This window comes from Diplotaxodon limnothrissa, unplaced genomic scaffold (assembly GCF_057381915.1).
Source record: "Diplotaxodon limnothrissa isolate DT_005_m unplaced genomic scaffold, D_limnothrissa_male_GT1.1 unmapped_scaffold_7, whole genome shotgun sequence".
NCBI lineage: Eukaryota > Metazoa > Chordata > Actinopteri > Cichliformes > Cichlidae > Diplotaxodon > Diplotaxodon limnothrissa.
Genome location: NW_028188561.1, coordinates 107,278 through 132,466, shown reverse-complemented (window position 1 = coordinate 132,466; position 25,189 = coordinate 107,278). Strand labels below are relative to the sequence as shown.

The window sequence follows — 25,189 nt, the reverse complement described above, 5'->3', positions numbered from 1 at the left end:
TTTCTGTACTCCGACCCACACAAAGAACCGCACACTGGTCCTTTCACGCTCATCGAACCTGAAAGAGACGGAGAGATACGTCCGGAAATAAAAGTAATGAAAACTACTGTAGCAGAGCCACAGTTGGGTTCTGACCGTTTCAAAAAGTACTCAAACTGGATCACTCTTTGCAGAGTCATAGCCAGACTCATTCATGTAGTTACATCCTTTGCACAAAAGACAAGTGGACAAAGGGGATGGAAAGGTTTCAGTGAGACACCGAGCGTCCAAGAACTCACCCGAGCCCAAGTAGTCATCATTCGAGCTGTCCAACAAGAAGCTTACAAAGGGACGCTTGAAAACATTAAAGAAGGAAGGAAGGTCAGTGGCGTGTTTGATACACTCAAAAAGCTCGATCCTGTGGTGGACAAAGACAGTCTCTTGCGAGTTGGTGGACGTCTTTCCGCCGCCGATCTCACAGAAAACGAAAAGCATCCTCTGATTATCCCATCTACCAGCCACATCGCTATGCTAATTGTGACTCACTACCACGAACAAGTGGCTCATCAAGGAAGACACATAACTGAAGGAGCTATCCATGGTGCTGGGTACTGGATAATTGGAGGGAAGCGGCTTGTGTCATCTGTCATTCATCGGTGTGTCACATGTCGCAAGTTGCGAGGCAAAATGCAGATCCAGAAAATGGCAGACTTGCCTGCAGACCGAGTCACCCCTGAACCACCCTTTACCACTGTAGGCCTAGATGTATTTGGGCCATGGACTATTGTGACGCGTCGTACAAGAGGTGGTTGTTCCCAGAACAAACGTTGGGCTGTGTTATTCACATGCATGTCAACTAGGGCTGTGCATATCGAACTGATAGAGACTATGTCTGCTGATAGTTTTATCAATGCATTAAGAAGGCTCTTCTCTATTCGGGGCCCAGCCAAGTTTCTGCGCTCGGACAGAGGCACGAATTTTGTGGGCGCTTGTAAGGAATTAGACCTAAACTCAGGAAACAAAGCAGTAGGAAAGTACCTGCAAGAGAGAGGGTGCGTTTGGACTTTCAATCCCCCTCATGCGTCTCATATGGGAGGCTCGTGGGAGCGCCTTATAGGCGTCGCCAGGCGGATTCTGGATGCAATGTTGCTACGAACTGAACAAACACGCCTTACTCATGAAGTGTTGTGCACCTTCATGGCCGAGGTGATGGCAATTATTAATGCAAGGCCTCTTGTCCCCATATCCACCGACCCTGACAGTCCTGCAGTACTCACTCCAGCAGTGCTACTAACGCAGAAGATGAGTGCTGTGTCCGCCCCACTTGGGAACTTCTCATCAGGGCAGCTGTTTGGGAAACAATGGAAACATGTTCAACTCCTCGCTGACACTTTTTGGAAAAGGTGGAAGGGAGAGTATTTATCCACCTTACAAGGTCGTGCAAAATGGACAGAGACTAGACCTAATGTCAAAATAGGAGATGTGGTCCTGCTAAAGGACTCCCAAGCCAGCAGGAACGAATGGCCCATGGGACTAATAGTAAAAACATTCCCCAGCAGCGACAAGAAGGTCCGAAAAGTGGAAGTGCGGACTGTAAAAGATGGGACTGTTAAAATGTTTCTCAGACCAGTTTCAGAGATTGTTTTGCTTGCAGAGACTGAATGAATATTCTTCAATGCTAGATGATGTTTGAATATGTTGTATTGATGTTTATTGTGATATAATGTGTGTATATCAAGCGGCGAGTGTTATGCCCTTGAGTCAAAGGTCAGCGGTTGGTGTGTGTGCTGATTGAGCCACATAAGCAGAGTGATAAATAAGCTCAGAGTGAGACATCATTTCCACAAGAGATCTTTGTATCCTATGTGCGGAAATGGAGCGAGGGAGCGTCCTGTTCACTAACCTATCTTTGATGTACCCTTTCGTTTATGATGTCGTGAAAAGTGCTCCGGCAGTTATTAAATAGGGACTAGTTCATGTTCACACTAAGAGTGCTCTACACGTTCGCACCTCGGAAAACGTTCGTCTTTGTGAGTATTGACATGTGTAGAGACAGTCGTTATATGTGTTTACATGGAGCGAACTGTATGCTGATGTAATGTACATGTTAAGCTAGGCTAATCGGCAAGTTGTTATTAAGATGTGTATTAGCTAGCAACTTATTTTTATTTTCTGTGTTTCAGTTACAAATAAGAAATAGCAAGGAGAAGCCTTGAGAGACATAAGGCTTTAAAAGGATCTTCAATAAAAACAAGAAAGTCAAGCCTTGTGTGGAAGACCTCTTCTATTTGTTCGCTAGCTGTCTAACCTCACAGGGTCACGTGTCGTGAGGGCAGCATAATCAGGGTTTCTTACCATCACTGGCTCTGAACTTTGCAGTGATATACTCATCTCCAGGGAACTTGGCTCTTTTCTTGTTGGCTGATGCTCTGGGACAACCTGACAGACTGAGAGAAGCAGCTGATGAGGATCAAGAGCTCTTACATTCTCACACAAGGCTGAAATAGTGGACATGGATGAGAAGGGAGACACACACACACACACACACACCTTGAGCAACCCCTCACTTTTTCAGATTTTGCCAGGGAAATGGAAAATAGGTTTTTATTTAAATGTACAAACATACATGAAAATACAGCAAAAATAGAATTTGTACATTTCAAATGAGCTTTATTGTAAATATTTTGCATGGCCACCTTTATTATTTGTCAAAGAACAATTCAAAAAACCCTCATGGAACTGAGTTCTTGGGGCTGGTTAACCTTAAATTGTGGCCCACCATTGGATCCAGCCCTGGGTCCATGGGGCCTGTTCGGGCACAGCACACAAAAATAACATAGTTTTGCCACCCTGTGGATCCACCACCCATGGGTGCAAGCACTGTGGTTGGGTGCAATGTTTCTCTATAGAGACTTCAGTGCCCACAATGTTATTGGAAATCTGTGCAGTGAGTGAGTGAGTGAGTGAGTCCCATCCCAGGGGAGGGTGGGGTAAATAAAGTCATAATGGGCCATGTTCAGGACCAATTCGGAGGAATCCAGCTCATCTGTACCTGTCACGGCAGTGGGACCAGGGGTGTTGTGAAGCAGTAGAGCAGTATCAGAGCACCAAAAGGGCTGTGGCTTTGACAATTGTAGAATCATGGGTGTGAGCACCATGTTTGGATGAGATTCACCCTCGCATCTCAACATTGACACTGACATTGTGGGGCTGTCAAATTTAACAAACAAATGTAACAAATCTAAGCATGTTTTCAGCAGGTGTTGGATTCAACCCCTTGTCTCTAACATTCTTGATTTATATTGACAGGATTGCAAGGCATTTCCAGGTTGAGAAGGGTGTGGAAGAGTAGAGCGCAATCTTCAGCATGCACTGGTGCAGTTTGCAACAGAGTGTGAAATGTCTGGGATGAGAGTCAGCACACCCAAGAGTCTGAGGCCATGGTTCTTTGCCAGAAAAAGAGTGGAATGGTCTCTCTGGGTCAGAGGTGAGAGGCCTCCTTAATCAAGGGAGTTCAAGTGTCTTATTCATGAGTAATGAGTAACGGAGTACAGGTTGGACTGGCAGATTGGTGTGGCATCAACTGTAATGTGAGCATTGTACTGGATTGCCATAGTGAAGAGGAAGCTGAGCTGAAAGGCAAAGCATTCAATTTACCAGTCCCTCTACATCACAAGAGTTTTCTCTGTAGGATGGCTGGGTTCGGCTTTAGAAGAAGGTTAGGGAGCTCAGACATCCAGAAAGATTTCAGAAGAAAGCTGTTTCTGCGTGTGAAAAAGAGCCTGGGCACCTCCTTTTGGAAATGTTCCAGGCACATCTAACTTGGAAGAGACCAGATCTCCAACCCTACTGGCTGAAATGTACCACTAAACCATGACAGAGTTCCAGTTTTTAAAAAAAAAAAAAAAAAAATACAACTCCCTGTAAACAACTACTATTACACCTGACCTTTTCTGAAAATATTTTTTTTATAATTCCAAATTTGAACTCATTACTTCATAAGACCTATTGCCTCTGATTGCCTCACCTTGAGGCAACAACTGTTGCCTCAAGGTGAGGCTCTAAATGGGTGATATGGTACTACAAGGTCATTAAGATAAGATGGGGCCTGATTATTAAATACCTTTATGTGAGGAGCCAATGAAGAGGAGCCAATATAGGATAAATCTGCTCTCTCTTTCTAGTCCCTGTCAGTACTCTTGCTGCAGCATTTTGGATTAACTGAAGGCTTTTCAGGGAGTTTTTAGGACATCCTGATAATAATGAATTACAGTAGTCCAGCCTGGAAGTAAAACATGCATGAATTAGTTTTTCAGCATCACCCTGAGACAGGATATTTCTAATTTTAGAGATATAGTACAAATAAAGCAGTCCTACATATTTGTTTAATATGGGTATGGAAGGACATATCCTGGTCAAAAATGACTCCAATGTTCCTCACAGTGTTACTGGAGGCCAAGGTAATGCCATCCAGAGTAAGAATCTGGTTAGATACAGTATTTCTAAAATGTTCAGGGCTGAATACAATAACCTCAGTTTTATCTGAATTTAGAAGCAGAAAAATAGAGGCCATCCAGGTCTTTATGACCTTCCTGCAGTTTAAATAATTGGTGTGTGTTATGGATGATAGATAAAGTTGGGTGTTATCTGCATAGCGTATGTATGTATTAATAGCTCTAACCTTAATCCTACTATTGATCTTGTTTTTAATGTGTCTCTCTTACTTTTTGGATCTTACTGTGACTCTATCCTGGGCATAGATATATTTGGCTGTGACTGACCTTCTTGCTTCTTCATGATGGTCCCCATTGGCCTGTTGGGTACCTATGTACCTGGAGCTGTGCTACACGTATGCTATCGCACCTTCTGTGAACTTCATCCCTTTGGTTTGGATCACCTACAGTTAACTGATGTCTTGCTCACTCCTGGTGTATAGTTTCATGACATCCTTGTACAGGAGTGGCTGAGGGTTATTCCACTCATTTCACTCCTGAAACGATATCTGTATCCGCTCTTAATGAACTGGCTTAGAAGGTTGAGGTCTATCCAGGCTAGGTCCACATGTAGATGGTTCTTTTTTCTTTCTTTTTTTTTTTTTTTTTTTTTTTTTAAACGCAGCTTTTTCTATGTGTTTGGACCTTTTGTCCACACGTAAACAGCATTTTGGATCACTGAAAACTGAGATTTTTAAAAACTCCTGCCAGGGTGGAGATTTTTTGCATTTACATGTGGACAAGGAAAACTGAGATTTAGTCACGCAATGTCAAAGGTGTGCGCCACATTATTGTTTACATGAGATGAATTTCAACAATGGTGGATATAGACAAAATACTGTTGCTGTTAATCTTACAATCTACAGTTCTTACACGCTTACATATCAAAACACAGTTACTGTCCCTCCATTTACAAAGACAGAGGCGTCAGAGTGAACTTTGGACGTGGCTTCTACATTCAGCTAGTGATGGGCAGATGAAGCCCCATGAAGCACTGAAGCTTTTCATCCAATTGGTTCACCCCAACGCGAAGCTTCATGAAGCTTCATTTGCTCTAGCAGGACACCTACTGGACGTAAAAATAATAGCTGGCATGAATTTGAAGAGTGTGGCATTTTGCACACAGCCTGTAAATGTCAACAACAAAAGGAGTGTGTAAAACATGTATATTGTAGTGATGGCAGTATACTGTGTATATTTATAGTGGCAGTATGGAAAATGATCATTTGGAAATGCTTGAAATGGAAATGATCATTTACTGTGAGGTGAGGTGTGGACAGTAGTTGTGCTTTTGTAACGTTGAGGTATGGACAGCTACACACTGAGCCTCAGTCCTGCCTGTTCACATTTTATTCTGTAAAATCTAAATTTTCACTGCTTTTACGACCTTTTTAGTGGGGAGAACATAGCTAGGATTTAATGATTTAACAAATCTTTTAAATCCTTTGTCCTCCACAATGCTAAATGGCTGTGAGTCCTCAATCACCATGCTGACCAGGTCTTCTTCTATTTGAGATTGTTCTCCTGAGGAAAGACAATAAAGATAAAGCACAAATATAAATATCACACACGTAACTTATAACAGTTGTATAATATTGTTATATCATTTAGTAACATTACTGCATGCTATATTATCCTGGCATTTGATGGCTCAGCTGGTCTTGCTCCACAATCGGTGTTCCCCTTATTCTCATGCAAAGCTCTGTAGTGCCTAAGCATGGATGAGGTGTTGTTGTTATATCCCAGCTCCCTGGCACATAGCAAACACTTCACCTTGTACAAAAGTAACGACAGCTTAACATAAATTGTATTGCACCATCAGTATCATGAAAATACATCTTCTGTAGAAATTTACATACCTTGTTGGGAGGAATAAGATCAAAATGTTCCCACACAGGGGAGGACATCCTCCTCTTCTTAGCTGGCTCGATTCTCTCCTGACTTTCTCTCCTCACTCTCCTAACCCTCCAAACTCTCTCCAAACTGTCTCTAACTCTCACTAACCGCAACTCTCCATCAAACACCCACATTTTGAATGGAGTCTGAGGGGTTTATATCGCTGTCATATCTCGCGGCAAAGTTCGAACCGCTTCATGAACCAGTCACGTGGTACAGCCGGGCAGCGAGGCTTCGGACGTCATCATTTTCAGCTCCTCCCATAAATGAAGCAAGCCTCGATACGCGCTTCGCGGAAACGCCCCCTCCATTACTCGACACACGCTCCGAAGCCTCGATACAGAACGTCCCATCACTACATTCAGCACAGACACTTTCACAACCCAAATCCTGATGCCAACGCTGTCGTTGGGTTTGAATACATAATTAAATCATGTATTCTGCATGGATTTTGTCCATTTTTGAGTTTTGAGTCTACACTAGCCATATTTCACAGCACTGTGACTTATGATTATGAATCACTCAGACTAATGTAAAATTTTCAGTTTCTTTCTTAATTGAATAAACTCTGGCCAAGAGAGCCAGTGAGACAAAATTCAAAATACTGTCTTTACTTTTTAACATTTGAAATGATACAGAAGCTTGAAAAGTAACACAAAATTAGCTGTGTTTCCAGAAAAAACACAAAAACTTTTCAGAAGTACTTAAGGTTTTGTGAGGGCACAAAACCCTGTTTAAGCTTCTAGACTTCTGATTGGCCAACATTTCTATACGGTTAGGATTTGCCATGTTCTTGACAGCGTTTGACTTTATTTTTTGCGTTTACATGTAGATGGAGATATTTTTCAAAACTGCATGTGTGGATGGGATTTAAAGTAAAAAAAAAGAAAACTGAAAATATCTGTTTCAAAAATACGCACGTAGGTGTGGACGTAGCCCCAGAAGAGCAGTGGGGACAGTACATCTTGGTATTTTCAATTGAATTAAATTTTAATCATACAGTGCTAAATCATAACAACCGTTACCTCAAGATTCTTTGTATTATCGCGAGTGATGGGAGAAGGGAGCCGGAGATCGACAGACGGATTGGGGCTGCAGTAATGCAGACGCTGCACCGGTTCGTCGTGGTGAAGAGGGAGCTGAGTGTAAAAGCGAAGCTCTCAATTTACCGGTCGATCTACGTCCCTACCCTCACCTATGGCCACGAGCTGTGGGTAGTGACCCAAAGAATGAGATCGCGGATACAAGCGGCAGAAATGAGCTTCCTCCGAAGGGTGGCTGGCCTCTCCCTTAGAGATCGGGTGAGAGGTTCGGCCATCCGGGAGGGGCTCAGAGTAGAGCAGCTACTGCTCCACATCGAAAGGAGCCAGCTGAGGTCGTTCGGGCATCTGACAAGGATGCCCCTGGGCGCCTCCTGGGTGAGGTGTTCCAGGCATGTCCCACCGGGAGGAGGCCCCGGGGCAGACCCAGGACACGCTGGAGAGATTATATCTCTTGGCTGGCCTGGGAACGCCTTGGTGTTCCCCTGGATAAGCTGGAGGAGGTGGCTGGGGAGAGGGAGGTCTGGGCCTCTTTGCTTAGGCTGCTGCCCCCACGACCCGGCCTCGGATAAAGCGGATGAAGATGGATGGATTGTCCTCTTCACAGGGTCAGTGTGCTGTCCTGTGACAGCCCTGAAGGTGGTGTAAGAACTAAAACTCCATCATTCATCTGAATCATCATAATTCATCTTCTGATACTTAATATCTATGATACATTTCTTTTGAGCCAAAGTAAACCAAATTATAATCTGGCAAACACACACCCAGTGCTAATGAGCTATTGTTGCCAACCTGAGCAGCTCAGAATCTTCTTTGTCATCCTTGGTAGGAGTTGATTTGACTCTACTTTTCTTGGCTCGGGGGCATCCAGACAAACTGGCACAGAGGAAGAAAGTGGACCACACAGAAAAGACAAAGCTTTGCTTAAACATGGGCTAAATAAAATTCTTTAAAAGAATGATCTCAAAAAGTAAAAAAGTCATTTGTATATTTTGAAACATGTAAGCTAATATGGGTGAGGCTGATTCTGTTTAATGTGCATTTTAACAGTTTACAAGGACTCAGTACATTTACAGTGAGTTTATGTGAACATTATATTCTGTTAGCTTAATGTTTGTCACTCAATGTCAGCTTCTGTCTTAGTGAGACTGGTGGACTGTGTAAGCAGTAGGGACCAAGAAAATAAGTCTACACACTCTACACACAGACTTTTTTTTTTATTATTGCCAAAGTGTGACATAAATACACTGAGTAACTGATGTAGTCTGTAACGAATATGTGATTAGAGAGGCAAACTCTCACCTGCAATGTGAAGCATAGTTTCCAGTGATGTGGCCTGATCCATCACAACCTGGAGTTGGACACCTGAGACAAACACACCCACACCTATCTGTGTGTGCGTATGTGTGGTCGATTTTCATGGTGGAGTTGGTCAAAGACCTCCCAGGCAATGAAGCATGTGGTGCAATCCAATTAGGCTGTCAGTAGTACTTCAGGTCTCCCAGCCCTTTGCCACACCTTTTGCCAGACAGGAGGAGACACCAGGTGTTGCTGTGGATAACAATATCATCCAAGTAAGCAGCAGCAAAGTCAGAGCAGTCATGTAATACCTGATCCATCAGCCGTTGGAAATTTGCTGGAGCTCCATGTAGTCCAAATGGTAAGACTGTAAATTGGAAAAGCCCCCATGGTGTTCTGAATGCTGTGAACTCTCTGGACCGTTGAGTGAGTGGGACCTGCCAGTAACCCTTACACAGATCTATTGTGGTCAGGTACCTTGCTTTTCCCAGACGTTCAAGTAGATCATCAATTCTTGGTGTCGGGTAGGAGTCAAACATGGATATGGAGTTCAGGTACCTGAAATCAATGCAGAACCTCATACTCTCATCCTTTTTGGGTACCAAGACCACAGGGTTGCACCATTCACTCTTAGATCTTTCGATGATCCCTAGGGATAACATCAAATCAATTTCCTTCTTCAATGAAGGCAGCAGACGTTCCGGGATCCTGTAACTTAATCGTCTCACAGAGGCACCTTCTCGTACCACAATATCATGTTCGACAATGTCAGTTCTCCCTGGATTCTCTTGAAAGACTGCTGATTTACACATTTCTCTCACCTGCTGCTGCTTGTCCTCTGGGAGATGGCTGAGATCATAATCCAGAGAGCCAGCAGGTGGTAGATATTGCTCATCTGCTTCATCTTCTTCAGGCACTCGCCGTATGAGCATTGCATCTGCCTTGTGTTCAATACGCTCCACCCACTCCTTCAGAAGGTTTATATGCAAGACCTTGCTTGAGCGCAACTGCCCTGGGGTGGACACCTCATATGTGGTGGGTCCCAGCTTCCTCATGACTTCAAATGGCCCCTGCCACTTTGCCAACAATTTGTTGTTGTCACTGGGGAGGAGCACGAGCACCTTTTGTCCTGGCTCAAACGCACGCTGACGAGCAGATTTATCATACCAAGACTTCTGCTGCTGCTGGGCCTCCACCATATGTGATTGAGCAAGTTCACTCATTTTCTCCAACCGTTCTCTCATCTGAATGACATAAGACAAAATGTTCTTGGGTCCCTCCTCCGCCTTGTCTCCCTCCCAGATCTCCTTTAACAGAGTTAGAGGGCCGCAAACCTCATAACCATACAACAGCTCAAAAGGTGAAAAACCTGTGGAGGCTTGGGGGACTTCTCTATAAGCAAAGAGTAGATATGGCAGCCATTGATCCCAATCGTTACCACTGTCGTTGACAAACTTCCTGAGCATCTGTTTCAATGTCTGGTTAAACCGTTCTGTCAGCCCATCAGTTTGAGGGTGGTATGGTGAAGTTCTCAGACTCCGGATACCCAACAACTGATAAACTTGCTTTAACAAAGTAGACATGAAGTTAGTGCCTTGATCAGTTAGTATTTCTCGTGCAAAGAACTGCACTAAACAAAATGCAATGGGCTTGGCCTTTATAGATTTTAAAGGGAACACCTCAGGATATTTTGTGGCATAATCTGTTACAACAAGCATGTAACGATTTCCTGCTTTGCTCCTCTCAACAGGCCCTATTCATCCATTCCAAGACGCTCAAAAGGAGTGCCGATGACAGGGAGAGGTTGGAGTGGAGCTCTATGGGGGATTTTAGCAGATGTTATCTGACACTGTGGGCAACTTTTACAAAACTGAGCCACATCTTTGCTAAGACCAGGCCAGTAGAAATGATGTTTGATGCGAGCTGTGGTCTTGTGTTTACCAAGGTGGCCAGCCCACGGAATAGAATGCCCTAAGGTGAGAATGGCGTTTCTAACCTTCTGGGGAACCACCAGCTGCAGCACCGACCCCTGCTGACGATAGAGAATGTCATTTTGCAAGATGTACTCACTGTTAAGAACCTGCTCCACTCCAGCTTCCTTTTCTTTGGCCTTCCGGAAAAGAGATATTAAAGATTGATCAGATTTTTGGAGTTCAGCAATTTCAGTTGGAATATTAAACCCTAGGGGTGACGGTGTTGGCTCGGCGTCTGTTAGTGTATCCACAGGTGAAAATTTGAATTTCTCCTGCCTTCTTTGTCTGCGGGTCTTCCGTGGCTTCACCACAGTTGTCTCAAACTCCTCATTAAAAAAAGGCAGGGCACTCAGGATCTCAGAGTGGGTACTGACTTGCTTAGCCTGAGCTCTGGTAACAGCTACATTACACTCCTCAGTCTGCTCAGACTCCAACAAATCAAAAAGCACAGGAAGGTCACGCCCTAACACGACAGAGTAAGGCAAACTGTTCACAACACCCACATTCAGCAGATACATCTGGTCCTGAACTTTAATGTAGATGTCAGCTGTCGGATATCTTTTCTCATCTCCATGGACAAAACAGATTGAAATTGTATCACTGGTGCGAACAATATTAGGTGGGGCAAAATCTGAGTGAATAAGAGACCGAGAACTGCCAGAGTCAAGAAGGGCATTGAGTAGAACCCCATTCACTTCAATCTGACTCATTTTGATGGATTTGTCACTCTCCTGCTCAGGATCAGCATTAGAACGAGGGGCAAAGCACATTTGCACCATTTTAGCAGAATTTCTTGGGCACATAGGTTTTGTATGGCCCTCTAATCCACAAAGATAACAAATGAGCTTCTTACCAGAGGCCTTTGGTGGTCTAGTGATAGACTGAGAGGTCTTACTGGTGCTTGTATTTGCTGAATCCAGATGGTTTTGCTGAGATATCTTCCGGGTGTCCCTCGATGCCTTCCATGCATTATGGCTCCATGCTTGCCCCTTCTTTCTGGCAGCAACAAAAACATCAGCTAACCGAGCCGCTTCCATTGCTGAACCAGGGTTGTGTTCTCTGATCCAAACCTGAAGCTCAGGAGATAACATTCTGAGAAACTGCTCCAAGATTATAGTTTCACCAATGTCATGAATAGTTTTACCCTTTGGCTGGATCCATTTCCCATAAAGCTCCTTCAGTCTCGCATATAGCTCACGAGGGCTTTCATCTGGTTGAACGTCCAGGGATCTGAATCTTTGCCTATATGTTTCAGGGTTAATGTCATATTTTGGCAGAATAGCTGATTTCACTTTATCATAGTCTAATGAATCATCAATGTCCATGTGAACATAGGCACCTCTAGCTTTACCAGTAAGCAAGGGTATCAAATGAAAAACCCAATCTGATTTCTGCCATCGATAAGCTGTAGCCATACGTTCAAATGTGATCAGGAAATGTTCAATATCATCAGCTTCAGTTAATCTTTCCAATCTGCCCTCTATTTGTAGGGGAAACTGAAATGCTGGTGAAATGGCTGGATTGGAATTAGTCATAACTGGTTCAGCCTGGGCCTGCTGAGCAGAGGAAGAAGGATGAATATCAAACTCTAATGATTCAGAGCGAGCTTCTGCAGAATCTGATGGTGCTGTTCTGACTTGGATTTCTGACTGCAGAAGTCTAAACTGATGTTGAAAGGCTTTAAATCGCTGTTCTTGTCGTGCATTTAACTCACTCTGTTTTGCATCCCGGACATCCTGTTGTTCCATGTGAGCATGTAGCATATTGACTAGATCAGACAAAGTAGGCTCCTTTTCCACTCTCTCCACAACTTCAGTGACTCCTGAGGCTCCATTTTCCTCCTCTTCGCAGGTTTGCTGAGCAGATCCCTTTTTCTTTTCATTCTTGCCACCACGATGCATTCTTCTTCCTCATGGGGAAAACAGAAGAAAGAAAAAAAAAAAGACCTGTGTCCAATACTGGATGATCCCACTGCTGCCACCAATTGTCAGGGACCAAGCAGTAAAGCATAAAGGACACAGGTGGTTTTAATTCAAAAAATGGGTTTTATTGACCCAAAAATATGAAAATATATATTTAACAAAGCCAAAACTTAAACAGGCAGACCAATAAAAGAGGTCAACTCAATAAACTCAAGATTAGTGATGTGTCCTGTGTGTCGAAGCTTCGAATCGTGCGTCGGGTAATCGCGGGGGCGTTTTTCTGAAGCGCGTATCGAGGCTTGCTTTGATTACGTAGGCAGTGACGTTCGAGGCCTCGCGGGCAGTCCGTACCACGTGACTGATTCAGGGACTGGTTCACCGGTTCGCGCCAGATTCGAAATAACATGGGCAGGAAAACAGCTGATTCCCCATCACACCGTGTTGTGGAATTGGATTACGTACGTGCTACATAGTTACTTGTGCATTTCTTCTTCGATGGAACCAGCAAGGAAGAGATGTTTTGTTTTTTTTTAATTTTGTCTCTCCTAATAAAGTATGCACACAGTAATAAATATCACAAATGATAAACACCAAAATATAAATAAACAACACTACACATCCTATAATCTGATTTCTGTCTTTTAGTTTATTAAAAAGTGAAGCACCAAACACTAGTTTTTGTCATTATCCAGATGTACATAAGGTTTACACATCATTATAATCAAAGAGCCCGCTTCACTTGAATTGTCCACTTGATGGCGCAGTAGAGCAAATGAATCATCACAATGCTTCGAACCATGAGTCGACCAATTGGATGGAAAGCTTCAGTTCATCATGAGGCTTCATCTCACCATCACTACTCAAGATAATAATTAACAGAACCTCAAACAAACATATGACAAACTGACCTGCTGAAATGACACACAGGGGGACTTAAATACTGGTTTAGCTAAACCAAATGACACACACGGGGGAAAATAAGATGGCTGCCATATAACCAACTAATACAAAACATTTAAACAAACATGAAACACCCCCCAGGCAATGAAGCATGTGGTGCAATCCAATTAGGCTGTCAGTAGTACTTCAGGTCTCCCAGCCCTTTGCCACACCTTTTGCCAGACAGGAGGAGACACCAACCCCCAGGTAACTCAAACAAAGAAAGATGTATTAATATAACATAAAACAGAACTTTGACCTTGCAAGGTTAATATGTGTGCACGCCATATAAACATTGGAAGGTGTGATGGAAAAATGAATACATTTAATAAAGAAACGATATTGAACAATAAGTAGAATATTTTAAAGTAGTGACTGTAAATTAAACTAAAGTGAACAGCGGGTGGTGAGGTGTGGAGCTTACCATGTGTGGCATGCCATCACAAAGTGACACTGTACAATAAATTGTACAGAGGTGCTTACCTGTTTGTTGACTAGTTTAAAATTAATCAACAATAAATTATTTGTCCTGATGTGAGTCTTTAGAACATTTCAGTACTCTGTCTTGGAAAACAAAGTCTTTCCTTATTGGAGCCGCACCAACTTTAGGTCACTTCCTTCTGCTCCACACTGTCAGCTGCTCAGTGATTCAGAATGGTGTAATGCTCAACTTCCCAACTCGAAACCTATCCAGTTGATCAAAATTTGAAGTCCAGAAAAAAAAGCACTAATTTCATGTTTGACTAATGAGTTTGGCAGGCACGTCTGTTGGATCACTGATGGCTGTGTCTTTTAATTTCTCTTATAGCTGCATTCATTACTGTAGTGCTGATGTCTTTCTTTAAAGAAACTGTTTGAGATTTTAGGGAATTTTGCTTATTTGCTTCCTTGCTGCAAGTAGGATGAAGAGATTGATCCCATTCTCGAGTTTGTTTGGGAAATATATTAAGTTACAGCTATTGGCCAGTTAGCTTAGCATAAAGCTGGCTGATAGTTGTATTTGACAGAAAACTCAGTTAATTACTGAGGAGATATTTAGATTATTACAGAAAGGAGGCAACATCAATTAATTACTGAGGTAATGCTAAATCAGAAATTAAATCACATATCATGCTTCATCTGTTGGAGCCATTTTTTGGCTGGGTGCAGAGAAGTCCATGCTATCTGCTTATCAGGAAGTGGCTGTGTTTGAAATATAATAGGCTAATAAGCAACTGTTCCAGATGCCCATAGTCTGACATTTGAATTCATCTGTATTTTGGCAAGAAATCAAATAAGCACTTTGGCCAAAATGTTAAACCTGTCCTCACACTTAGCGATGGTGCTCTGAGTACTGACATTTCCCTCTGGCCAAAGCTCGAAGCCTGGAGTTTTGCCAGGTGAAAGAGCCTCTTATGAACTGTCAATATTATGTCATGCTATTACGTCTCACCAGCAGCCGCCTCCTGTTTTCAAAGTAATCCAGAAAGGAGGCAAGGGCACCCTTTGGTGGTGGCGTTGGCTTTTTAGTGGGCTTTGGATAGTCCACTTTGACGCCTTCTTTCCATTTTTCTTTCCCCCAATCTTTCCCTCCTTTCCTGGCTTTCCTCTTCTGTCGGCTTTCTTGGCACCCTTGTCATTCGGTTTCTTCTTCTTGTCATGCTTATCGTGCTTTCCCTTCCTGGTAGGAGTGATAACAGTGATGACTTCTGACTCCTCTGGATTGCTTGCTGTTGGCTTGCTAGGCTCATACTTGTCTTCATACTCGTTAGTCAACACCAGCGCACAAAAGCAGATATTATTTTTCATTTTCTTCACTGATTCAAACATTGTGAGAATGATTTGGTCTTGAGCTGGTGTCGTGGTAAACTTTTCTTTGTACACATAAAAAATGATGGTGAAATGAGTTATGGATCAGCGGCCTTTTTGTGGTGGGTTTTCTGGTTGTCATTGTAGTTGCTCTGGTTGTTGTAGTAGTCGCAGTGGTGGTCGTGGGCTGGGTTGAAACCCAAGTTAGTAAAAATAAAACAAGCCATTAGTAGGATCAAGAAATTGAAAGCCAAAATTGTGTTTCTACAAGAAACTCATATGCTAGGCAGTGAGACAAATAGAATCAAACACAGATGGCCAGGTCAAATTTTATCACCTCCTTACTCCTCCAATTCTAGGGGCGTTATGATAATGATACACAAATCCATACCTTTTCATGTTGAGCATGTGCTTCAGGATTCTAATGGACGTTTTTTTTTAATACTACAAGGTAACCTACTATCTACTAGACTAAATTTAATTAATACTTATGGCCCAAATGAAGATAATCCACATTTTTATAGCAATTTATTTCTTAAAATTTCAGATTTACAAGGTAAATGTATAATTGCTGGGGATTGCAATTTGCTTTGAACCCACAGAAGGATAAATCGTCAGGCATGGATAACACTTACAATAGAACACTAAAGGTGATCAAACAATTTATGAAGGAGTTCAATATAACCGACATATGGCGCGATCAAAATCCAACCAAATTACAATATTCTTGCTGGTCAGGTACACACAAAGTGTATTCCAGAATAGACTACTTTTTGGTATCAACTGAGCTGGCTCCTTATACAAAAGATATAGTATACAGTATAAGGAAATAATAATATCTGACCATGCAGCCGTTACTTTGACTTTCATAGAGTCAAAACTGATTAAAACTCGAATTGAATGGAGGTTTCAATTGAAGTGGATGCAAGACAAACAGTTTCTTGAGTTTTAGGCAAGCAAATTAATGAATACTTTGAGCACAATTCAAATCAAACATCGGCAAGTGTGAGATGGGACGCCTTCAAGGCATACTTAAGAGGGCAAATTATAAGCTATACTAGTAAGAAAACAAGAGAACGAAACCAAAAGATAAAATATCTGGAATAAAAAAATAAAAATGTTAGAAGAGACCAGCTTTCAATCAGGCCAGAATAAGGAGGACAATGTCAAAGAATTATTACTATTGAGAACGCAATATAACGAAATGACAAGCAAAAAAGCAGCTGTACATTTATTGAGATTAAAGTAACAATCCTATGACCAAGGTGAAAAACCCAGCAAACTCCTGGCTTAGCGTATAAAACAGCAGCAATCTGAAAGGGCAATTACCAAACTTGAAACTTCAAATGGAAATATCATAATAGACCCAATCGAGATAAACAATGCATTTAAAGTTTTTTATGAAACGCTATATAATTCAGAATGCAACAATGAGGGTGCCCGCAGGATTCACCATTATCTCCACTTTTATTCCTTTTAGCTATTGAACCTCTGGCAATAGCGGTTAGAACCAGTGGACAAATACAAGGTGTTAAGATTGGTAGAAAGGAGCATAGAATTGCGTTATTTGCTGATGATGTCATATTATTTTTAAAGCAACTAAAAACTTCTGTGTCTGCTGTAAAGGATTTAATAGACCAGTTTGGGGCCTTCTCAGGGTATAAAGTAAATGTAACAAAATCATCATTAATGTTACTTAAACAAGAGCTTTACTGTTAATTCTGAATTCACTCATCTAGGCATTAAAATAAAAGATGTGGTGGTACTTAAATATAATACAATTCTACAGAAAATTTCCAAAGATCTGGAGCGTTGGATAAGTTTACCACTATCTATAAGTGTTCTTAAAATAAATGTATTACCTAAACTCTTGTATATGTTTCAGAATGTCCCACTGGCTCCTCCTGCTGGATTGTTTACCAAACTAGCGTCATTAATCAGAGAGTTTATTTGGAACAAGAAGCATCCCCGCATTTGTTTGTCTTTGTTGTATCTTGCCTTTGATACAGGGGGGTTGAAATGCCCCAACTTTTACTGGTACTATCTGGCTATTCATCTAAGGACAATAATGTTTTATTTTTCATGGAAGCAAATTCTCTTAAAATGCCATTAAACTTGTACTTATACTCTGCACAGCCAAAACAATTAAAGAAAGAAACAAATAATCCTATAGTCCGAAATATGATTGAAGTTTGGTTTACAATAAAAGAAATTTTGAATATTAAGAATAATCTCTCTCATTTTAGTCCTATTTGGGGAAAATGCCTTATTTGCACCAGGAAATATGGACGCAGGGTTCCAGGGTTGGGCAGAAAAAGGTGTTAGGAAAGTGGGTGATCTTTTTTGTGATGGAATAATGGTTCCATTTGAGGATTTAGCCTCAAAATTTCAAATCCTCCAAAAACACTTCTTTAAGCATTTACAGATTTGAAGCTTCATTTCTTCCATGCAAAATCAGTCTCTCAACCTTCCCCAGTTAACTAATTTAGAGGAGTTAATGGTGGAGGGAAAAAAAGTGGTAACAAAGGCTTAATTTCAACATTCTATAACTGGATTCAATTCAATTCAATTCAATTTTATTTATATAGCGCCAAATCACAACAAAAGTCGCCTCAAGGCGCTTCATAGATACAGAGAAAAACCCAACAATCATATGACCCCCTATGAGCAAGCACTTTGGCGACAGTGGGAAGGAAAAACTCCCTTTTAACAGGAAGAAACCTCCGGCAGAACCAGGCTCAGGGAGGGGCGGCCATCTGCTGCGACCGGTTGGGGTGAGAGAAGGAAGACAGGATAAAGACATGCTGTGGAAGAGAGACAGAGGTTGTCTCTGCCTCCCCAGAAACATCAGTTTCTAAGTTATAATCTTGGAGAAATGACCTAAATATTAATATTTCTGAGGAGACATGGAAGTCAATTTGCTTAAAATGACCCCAGGTATTTAAACTCATTTACCTTTAATACCTTTACTCCTTGCATATTTCAGATGAGCTGACCATCTGATGTAAAAGAATACATATTTTGGTCAAGGCATTGAAACCGAGGACAATTTTGACCTTTTCCGTGGCCAGTGGTCAGTGAAAACACTAAAAACAAGTGCAAGAACATACATTACATACTTTTCTCTTGCGCAACTGGTATGTCACTTTTTGTAGATGCTCCACCTCCTTTTTCAAATCCTGTTTAGTTTCTCTTATTGTGGCTCCGGCACTACCGGCACCCTCACCCTGACCTGGGCTCACCATCTGTTTATGGTACAAATTAAATATGTTTTGTTCATGATGGAGTAAATGATTATATATGAAAGAAGTCCAAACAATCAAAACTCTTACCAAGGGAATCAGGGCACACATTGTTACTGCTACACTGGAAGAGCGTTCTGTCTAAAAGCTCCTCTGTTCCTGATGACTGCTGCTCTTGCTGGGAAGCATGTATAATGTAAACAGAATTGGTCCTAGCACTGAACCCTGTGGAACTCCATAATTAACCTCAGTGTGTGAAGAGGACTCTCCATTTACATGCACAAATTAATTAATTATCGGAAATAATTAATTACATAAATATTTACAACAAATGTAATTAATTAATTATTGACACATTTAATTATTTATTTATTTATTTATTTATTTATTTCACATTTTAATTAATTATTGCCACATTTAAATAATTATTTAATTGTGTATTTAATTAATTCATTTTGGCACAGTTGACTCCTTCAGGTCTCACCATGAAATAATTTTATCTGTCAACCTCACCCATCAAACTCAGGAGGCGGGGTTAACACTGATCGAGTCAAAACCATTGCTTTGGCCTGGTGGCCATTGTTTTTAGCACACAACAACCAGCATGTGGAAACTCACAGAACTGAACTTTGAAAAACCCTGTTTGTGTGCCACCAAATACCGTTTTAATATTTTTTTTAGCGAGAATGTAGTGATTTAATCTTCATATGTCTGGTCGGTTTGTCAAGATACAGCCTCTTTGCAAAAGTGCTTCGATGATTTTGGAGATGTCTGCCCAGGATAGACCCGTTTGCCTCGCAAGCAATCAAGTTGTTATTACCACTGACAAAGCGCAGGCCCCGGTACACAGCTGTAATAACCCCCGCTGACACTGACTTCTTTTACTGAGGTTATATTTATCGGGGTTTTATTTCCTGATGTTCAGTCGCCAATTCTGAATTATAACTAACATTAAAAACATGTTTAAGGAGGAGAGAGAGCAAATAAATTTGATTAAGAGCTGATCTTTGGGTTTTTGTTCAGTAATCAGCGTGACCTGCGTATAAACGTATAAATGAGATAATGTTGGTGTTTCCGTCATGTAGTAACTGCTGGCTTTAACTGTACAAAGGTTGTTCGACACTATGAAACACATACAGACTTCATGATGTTCGGCTAATATTTTTATTGTGAATAGTAATCATGAGGGTAAACGGCCCTGTACACCACGGAGCGAGGTCAGCATATCCACGATATCTTCAGCTCTATGAGTTAACAGTTTCCCAGCTGACTAGTCTAACTGACATGTACGAATATGTCACGGGTCATATCAATATGATTTTACAGAAGATCATCCTTATTACTGCCAACTATTCCAGAGACGTGAAAATCTACAGCATAAAGAACAAAAAAATATAGCAGTCTAACGCAACACTGTAACAGAGATGAACCGTCAGTTTGTCGCAGATCAAAGTGGAATGAAAGTGATTGGTTGAACAGGTGTTCGTGATCTGTGTTTTCTGCATTTTCATCAGCGTAAGAGACTCAGCAGCAGATTAGAATAACAGTTACACATTTAATAAATCACCAAATGAATACACGCAAGAAACGAGCAAACCTGTTCCGACAATTTGAGTTTGTGTTCCCTCAGCTGCAGACTCGCTACTGTTTAAATGTTTGAGAGGAAGATTAGATATAAAGCAAACGTCAAACATAGACTCAGTCTGCGTTCACATTTGATATGAGGCCAGGACGGATAATGGCTGTGTCCTGTTTGAAGATCATATATGTAAAATTGTTGTCTGACCTCCGTCGATCCAGCCGCTCAGAGTCCGTGGTTACCATGGTTACTGCATAAGCACCTATAATGTAAACAGCTGACACAGCGGAAACCTACCGGGAGCATGGGTGTTTATGTTTTTCATTGCAAAAGAACTGTCTGTCTATGTTTCAGTGCCCTGGTCTGCCGCAGTTTCCACCAGCCCCACTCCAGTCTCAGCAGTTTAGTGACCTGACTGTTCCATTTTTAACTTTTGGTGTTTCTGCCTATCACAAGATTGATAACTTCAGTCAGCACTGTAGTGCATCATTCTCACATCAGAGGGACATTTGAATACTGTTTTATACAGCATATGACTGGAAGATGAATATCAAGCAGGCATAAGTGTGATGTTGATTGAACTGAGATCTCCTACTGTCATTTCTGTTGCTGGAGATGTCCACTCTAATTTAATTTAATTTAATTTAATTAGTTTGCTGCTTTGAATTATATGCAAACATGTCCATGTGGATTATATAAGTTGCTTGAGGAAGAGAAAATATGTTCATCAAAAGAAGACAGTTGAGGTATCTAACCAGGATTCCTCCTGGACTCCTTGGTAGGTGAGATGTTTTTGGCCATGTCCTACTGGGAGGAGGTCTCAGCGGGCTTGGGGAATACTGTGTCCTCCAGGATGAGCTGGAAGGCATGGCTGGGTTGAAGGAAGTCTGTCAAATTGATAAGCAGAGGAAGTGGTGCAGCACCTGGTTCTGTTTGTAGAAGCTCAGATGTAGGGGCAGCCAATCAGATGAAAGCTGGCGTAAATAGAGGAGGGGTTGGGGTGGGGGCTCCAAAAGACTGTAGCATGCAAAACCACTACTTTGTACAATTTCTGTCGTCTACAGACAAAATCATCTTAACTTGTGATCTTGTAAGCTGCTGGTACTTGAGTTGTTTTATGCCTTTGAACAGAGCCTGGTGGGTATTTGGTCCTGCTTCTGGCATCAGTGCTAAGTTACACTAATCCAGCTGCTGGGTGTAATTTGTTATTAACTGGACTAGTTCATTTATCTATCTCTAGTATGCATTTGAAGAACTCATAATCTTCTGTGTTCTCCCTAGCTGCCCTGGGCTTATCCGTGGCCTTCATCTTAAAATTCAGAGACAACATGTTCCATGTGCTGACTGGCCAGTTCACTACTGTTCTGGTCACAGGCCTCTCCCTCTTCCTCTTTGACTTCCACCCTTCGCTGGACTTCTTCCTCCAGGCACCCACGGTCCTGCTGGCCATCTTTATCTACAATGCCAGCTGGCCCAAGGACCTGGAATATAGCCTGCAGCGGGAGAAACTACGGGTCATCAACGGGGAGGTGTTTGAGAGGTCAAGAGGGGTAGGAGACAAACCACAAATCCTCAGTAGTCACGCACACAAGCCCACACACTCCTTTTCCTCACACAACTTCGCTCACCTAACCCCGATGTATATCCACTTCCTCTACTCCCGCCCACATACCAAGTGCTCTGCAGGAAACTTGGCTCTTGTTTCTCTGTAATGTCATTTCTTGAGTGCAAGAGGAAACCTGATTCCCAGCTATGAAAATAGCATCCAGGCTCATGCTGGAGCCTTACGTCATAGAATTCCTTTAGTAGTCAAGTGTTTTTTGATGGAAGAAGCTATTTAACAATACAGTAGTCTGTGGGGATACTATCCTGGAATTCTTTTCATCCCCAGCGTCCTGTTCTGTATTGAAGAAACCCTGTAATTCAGGTGAAATGCCAGGTTTCAGGTGTTTGTTTCTTTGCGAGAGCACTAACAAAAATACCCTCTCCATTGGCAGCCGTGGCTTTAAAATGCACGGTACTTCCCCGGTGTTTTTCGGGGAGTAAATACTGCCCTCCACTTTCTGAAAACAGAAAAAAGATGTGCACAGTGCCTCAATGTCTGCAGATTTGTCCACTGGATTTGATCACTTGTTCATTCATTCTGATGCCTTGTCTCTTTTTTGTGTTGCAGGACAGTGAGGAGCTCGATCTCCTGACAAAGGTAAATGCAGACAGTGTTTCTGATGAAGAGTCCTTGTAGTAATGACAGAGCTCACTCCCAAGTATCCAGAGGATACTCTGCATCTTTCCTGCTGCTGATATCGAACTGGACAATTGACTGGATGGAACATGGTCACAGATTGTCTGTGAAAGCATTTATTTGAACAGTGATAAGCAGGTAAACGGTGAAAGATACTGTTGATAGATTATATGATAGACTCCTAGTATTAAAAACAAAGTGTTTAATAACAGAATTAGCGAAATGTGTATATTTTGGAAACGTGCCTGTCTGTGGATGACTGCTGTCATTCATATGGGGGAAAGTACCAGCAACGCTGTTTGTTGGAAAATAAGTGATACTTTTGGATTCATTATGGATTCCTTTTATGGACAGTGTATTTCTTTACATGATTCCTGTTGTACATGCTGCTATTTGACTGCTTGCTGGTGCTGGACGTCTAAGGACCAGAAACTGCAGTTTCAGGATTGTTTTGATAATAGATTTGTTTGAAATTGTGGTGATTTTGAATCTTTATCCACACTATGATGAATTCAGTTTGTATTGTACTGTGGAAGAGGCAGTTTATTTTTTTTATTTGTTTATTTTCTGAGCCAGAATAAGTGGTATTGACATAATTGCCACTAATGCCTGACTTTCTGTCAGCACCACAAACTCCCTGCCTCTCTTACTTGGGGCTTGAATATTTTCTTGTTAAACTGTAAAATAACATTGTCTAAAGATTGTTGTTTGTGCCATTAAAATCCTCACGTGTAAATGCATTTTCTTGTAAAATAAATGGCAAGTTGTTTTACTTCTGTGCAAGTAATGCAATTTAATACAATCGCTGATGTCTTGTCATAAATTTGTGCATTTATTTAAATACTGAGGTTTTCTGGAGGAAGACCTAAAGGGTACTAGCTGCTCTAACTCCATGTTTTTCTTCTATTACTTTGCACATGCTTGATAGCTGTTTTAGCTCCCTATCAGTTCCTTTAAGCCAACTCTTAGATATTTTACCCACCTGCTGAATAACAGTGTTCCACACCCACTAACATTATACAGATCCAAGAGAAGAGAGACTGTAACGCAGTCTGATGTCTAAGCTTTAACCCTTGTGTGGTGTTCATATTTTTGTTACTCAGCCAGTGTTCATGCGTCTGGTGGACCCACTAGAGTTTTGGCTTTCCAAATTAACACTATCAAACAATTTTATGTTAAATTACTCAACAGATGTTTACTTCATCCCAATTACAAGCCATATGAACAGCAAAGATGGTTAATTTTTTTCCCTTTCCCTTTGTTAGATCACATTTATGAATTAATGTGCTTCTCGTTTTTTTTTTGTTTTTTTTATAAAATGTTATAAAAAAAATAAATCAGTTATAATCAAGTGGAGTGAGTGGAAAGACACAACACATTTACACGTGAAGCAATATGTTTCACAACTAAATGGGATCAGCTGCTCATCAATGGTGACATTAGGCCCAGGGTTGTAAAACAGGGGGAGGTGGTGCACACACTTATCCCACACTGTCCTGATGGCAGCTAGCTTGTCTCTCTGCCGTCGAGCTGGTCTGTCGTCTCGGTTATCAAAACGGATAATCCTGGAAATTTTGTGGAAGTTTTCCAGAGACATTGATGCACGGAAAGGTTCTTGCCAGTTTCTGCATCCCACAGGGGTTCTGTGGATTCCCCTTCGGACCTGAAAACTCCTGCAAGGATAAGAACCCCAAAGTAGGCCTTTGGGGTTCTTAGATGAATTTGTTCCATCTCCTTCCACCTCTCTCCAAAAACACACCTTCCTTCTAGATTACTGCAATCCAGAATAATTTTCTGGATGGAATCTGGGATGAAAAGCTCAAATGAAGACTTGATGTCCTGCACATGAGTAACTGTCAGCCGTGTTGGCCCTGGCCAGTAGCAGCTCTGCAGGGTGGCTCATTTCTTGGGCAAGAAGACCATTCAATTTCACCAGTTATTGACATCCATATTTCTTCACTTGCTGTCTGGTGGGCTTGTTCTGGTCCTGGAGCTGGCAGCAGATGGGGTGCTCGTCTTCGTTTTGTTACTAAATGGTGCTCAACCTCATCCTCTTCTTCAAAGTCCCTGTCAGACTCTGAATTTTCAGAAATGTGAAATATTCTGAAACCTCTTTGTCAACATCATCATCCGAAGCCCCTCTCTTTTCCAAAATCAATTGGATGGCCCTCACAGCAGATAATCTTTTGCCATCTTGATCAGTTGTGATAAAGAACCACACTGGCAAAGTCTTATTTATAGTATTATGCCCCTAATTTGCAGGTAATTTGCAGACAATCTGCTACGCAGCAAAAAGCAAGACACAAGGCTCTGGTTTACTCATGCATGAGGGAGATCTGCCTGGAGCCAAGTGTCGTCCCACCACTTGACCTCTGTCAGACTCTCAGCCAGGCTCCCCATAGCACTCCTTTTATTGTGGTTACATGAATATGCATAGGGTCATTAACATATAGCATCTTACATAGGTATACATGTGAACAAAGAATACTGTGTGTGTGTGTGTGTGTGTGTGTGGTCAAAAGGGTCATATAACATAAAAGCACGAAGGCAAACATCCCATCCTTGGTCAGGAAGAGGGTAGACTAGACTAGACTAGGGCCAAAATACCAGCTACTGTGTGTGCAAACCTGGTAAAGACCTATAGTAAACGTTTGACCTCTGTTATTGCCAACAAAGGTTATGTTACAAAGTACTGAGTTGTATTTTTGTTATTGACCAAATACTTATTATCCACCCTGATTTACGAATAAATTCTTTACAAATCCTACCATGTGAATTCATGGATTTTTTTTTCACA

General features: G+C 41.7%; 1 protein-coding gene across 1 annotated transcript; it reads left to right on the top strand.

Annotated features, from left to right (window-relative positions):
- The first annotated feature begins 1,899 nt into the window (after positions 1–1,899).
- On the top strand, positions 1,900–23,147 carry LOC146606787 (UDP-sugar transporter protein SLC35A5-like). Its single transcript, XM_085349399.1, has 4 exons — positions 1,900–2,009; positions 2,163–3,466; positions 21,432–21,700; positions 22,324–23,147. The coding sequence occupies exons 2-4, from the start codon at positions 3,379–3,381 to the stop codon at positions 22,390–22,392; spliced, it is 426 nt and encodes a 141-aa protein (XP_085205525.1). The 5' UTR covers positions 1,900–2,009; positions 2,163–3,378; the 3' UTR covers positions 22,393–23,147.
- The last annotated feature ends 2,042 nt before the right edge of the window (positions 23,148–25,189 follow it).

Excerpts from the sequence above, each read along its gene's own strand:
- LOC146606787 (XM_085349399.1), top strand. The coding sequence starts at position 3,379 with ATGTCTGGGATGAGAGTCAGCACACCCAAGAGTCTGAGGCCATGGTTC. Across the intron at positions 3,467-21,431 it reads ATGGTCTCTCTGGGTCAGAG|CTGCCCTGGGCTTATCCGTG; the intron begins GTGAGAGGCCTC and ends TGTTCTCCCTAG. Across the intron at positions 21,701-22,323 it reads TGTTTGAGAGGTCAAGAGGG|GACAGTGAGGAGCTCGATCT; the intron begins GTAGGAGACAAA and ends TTTGTGTTGCAG.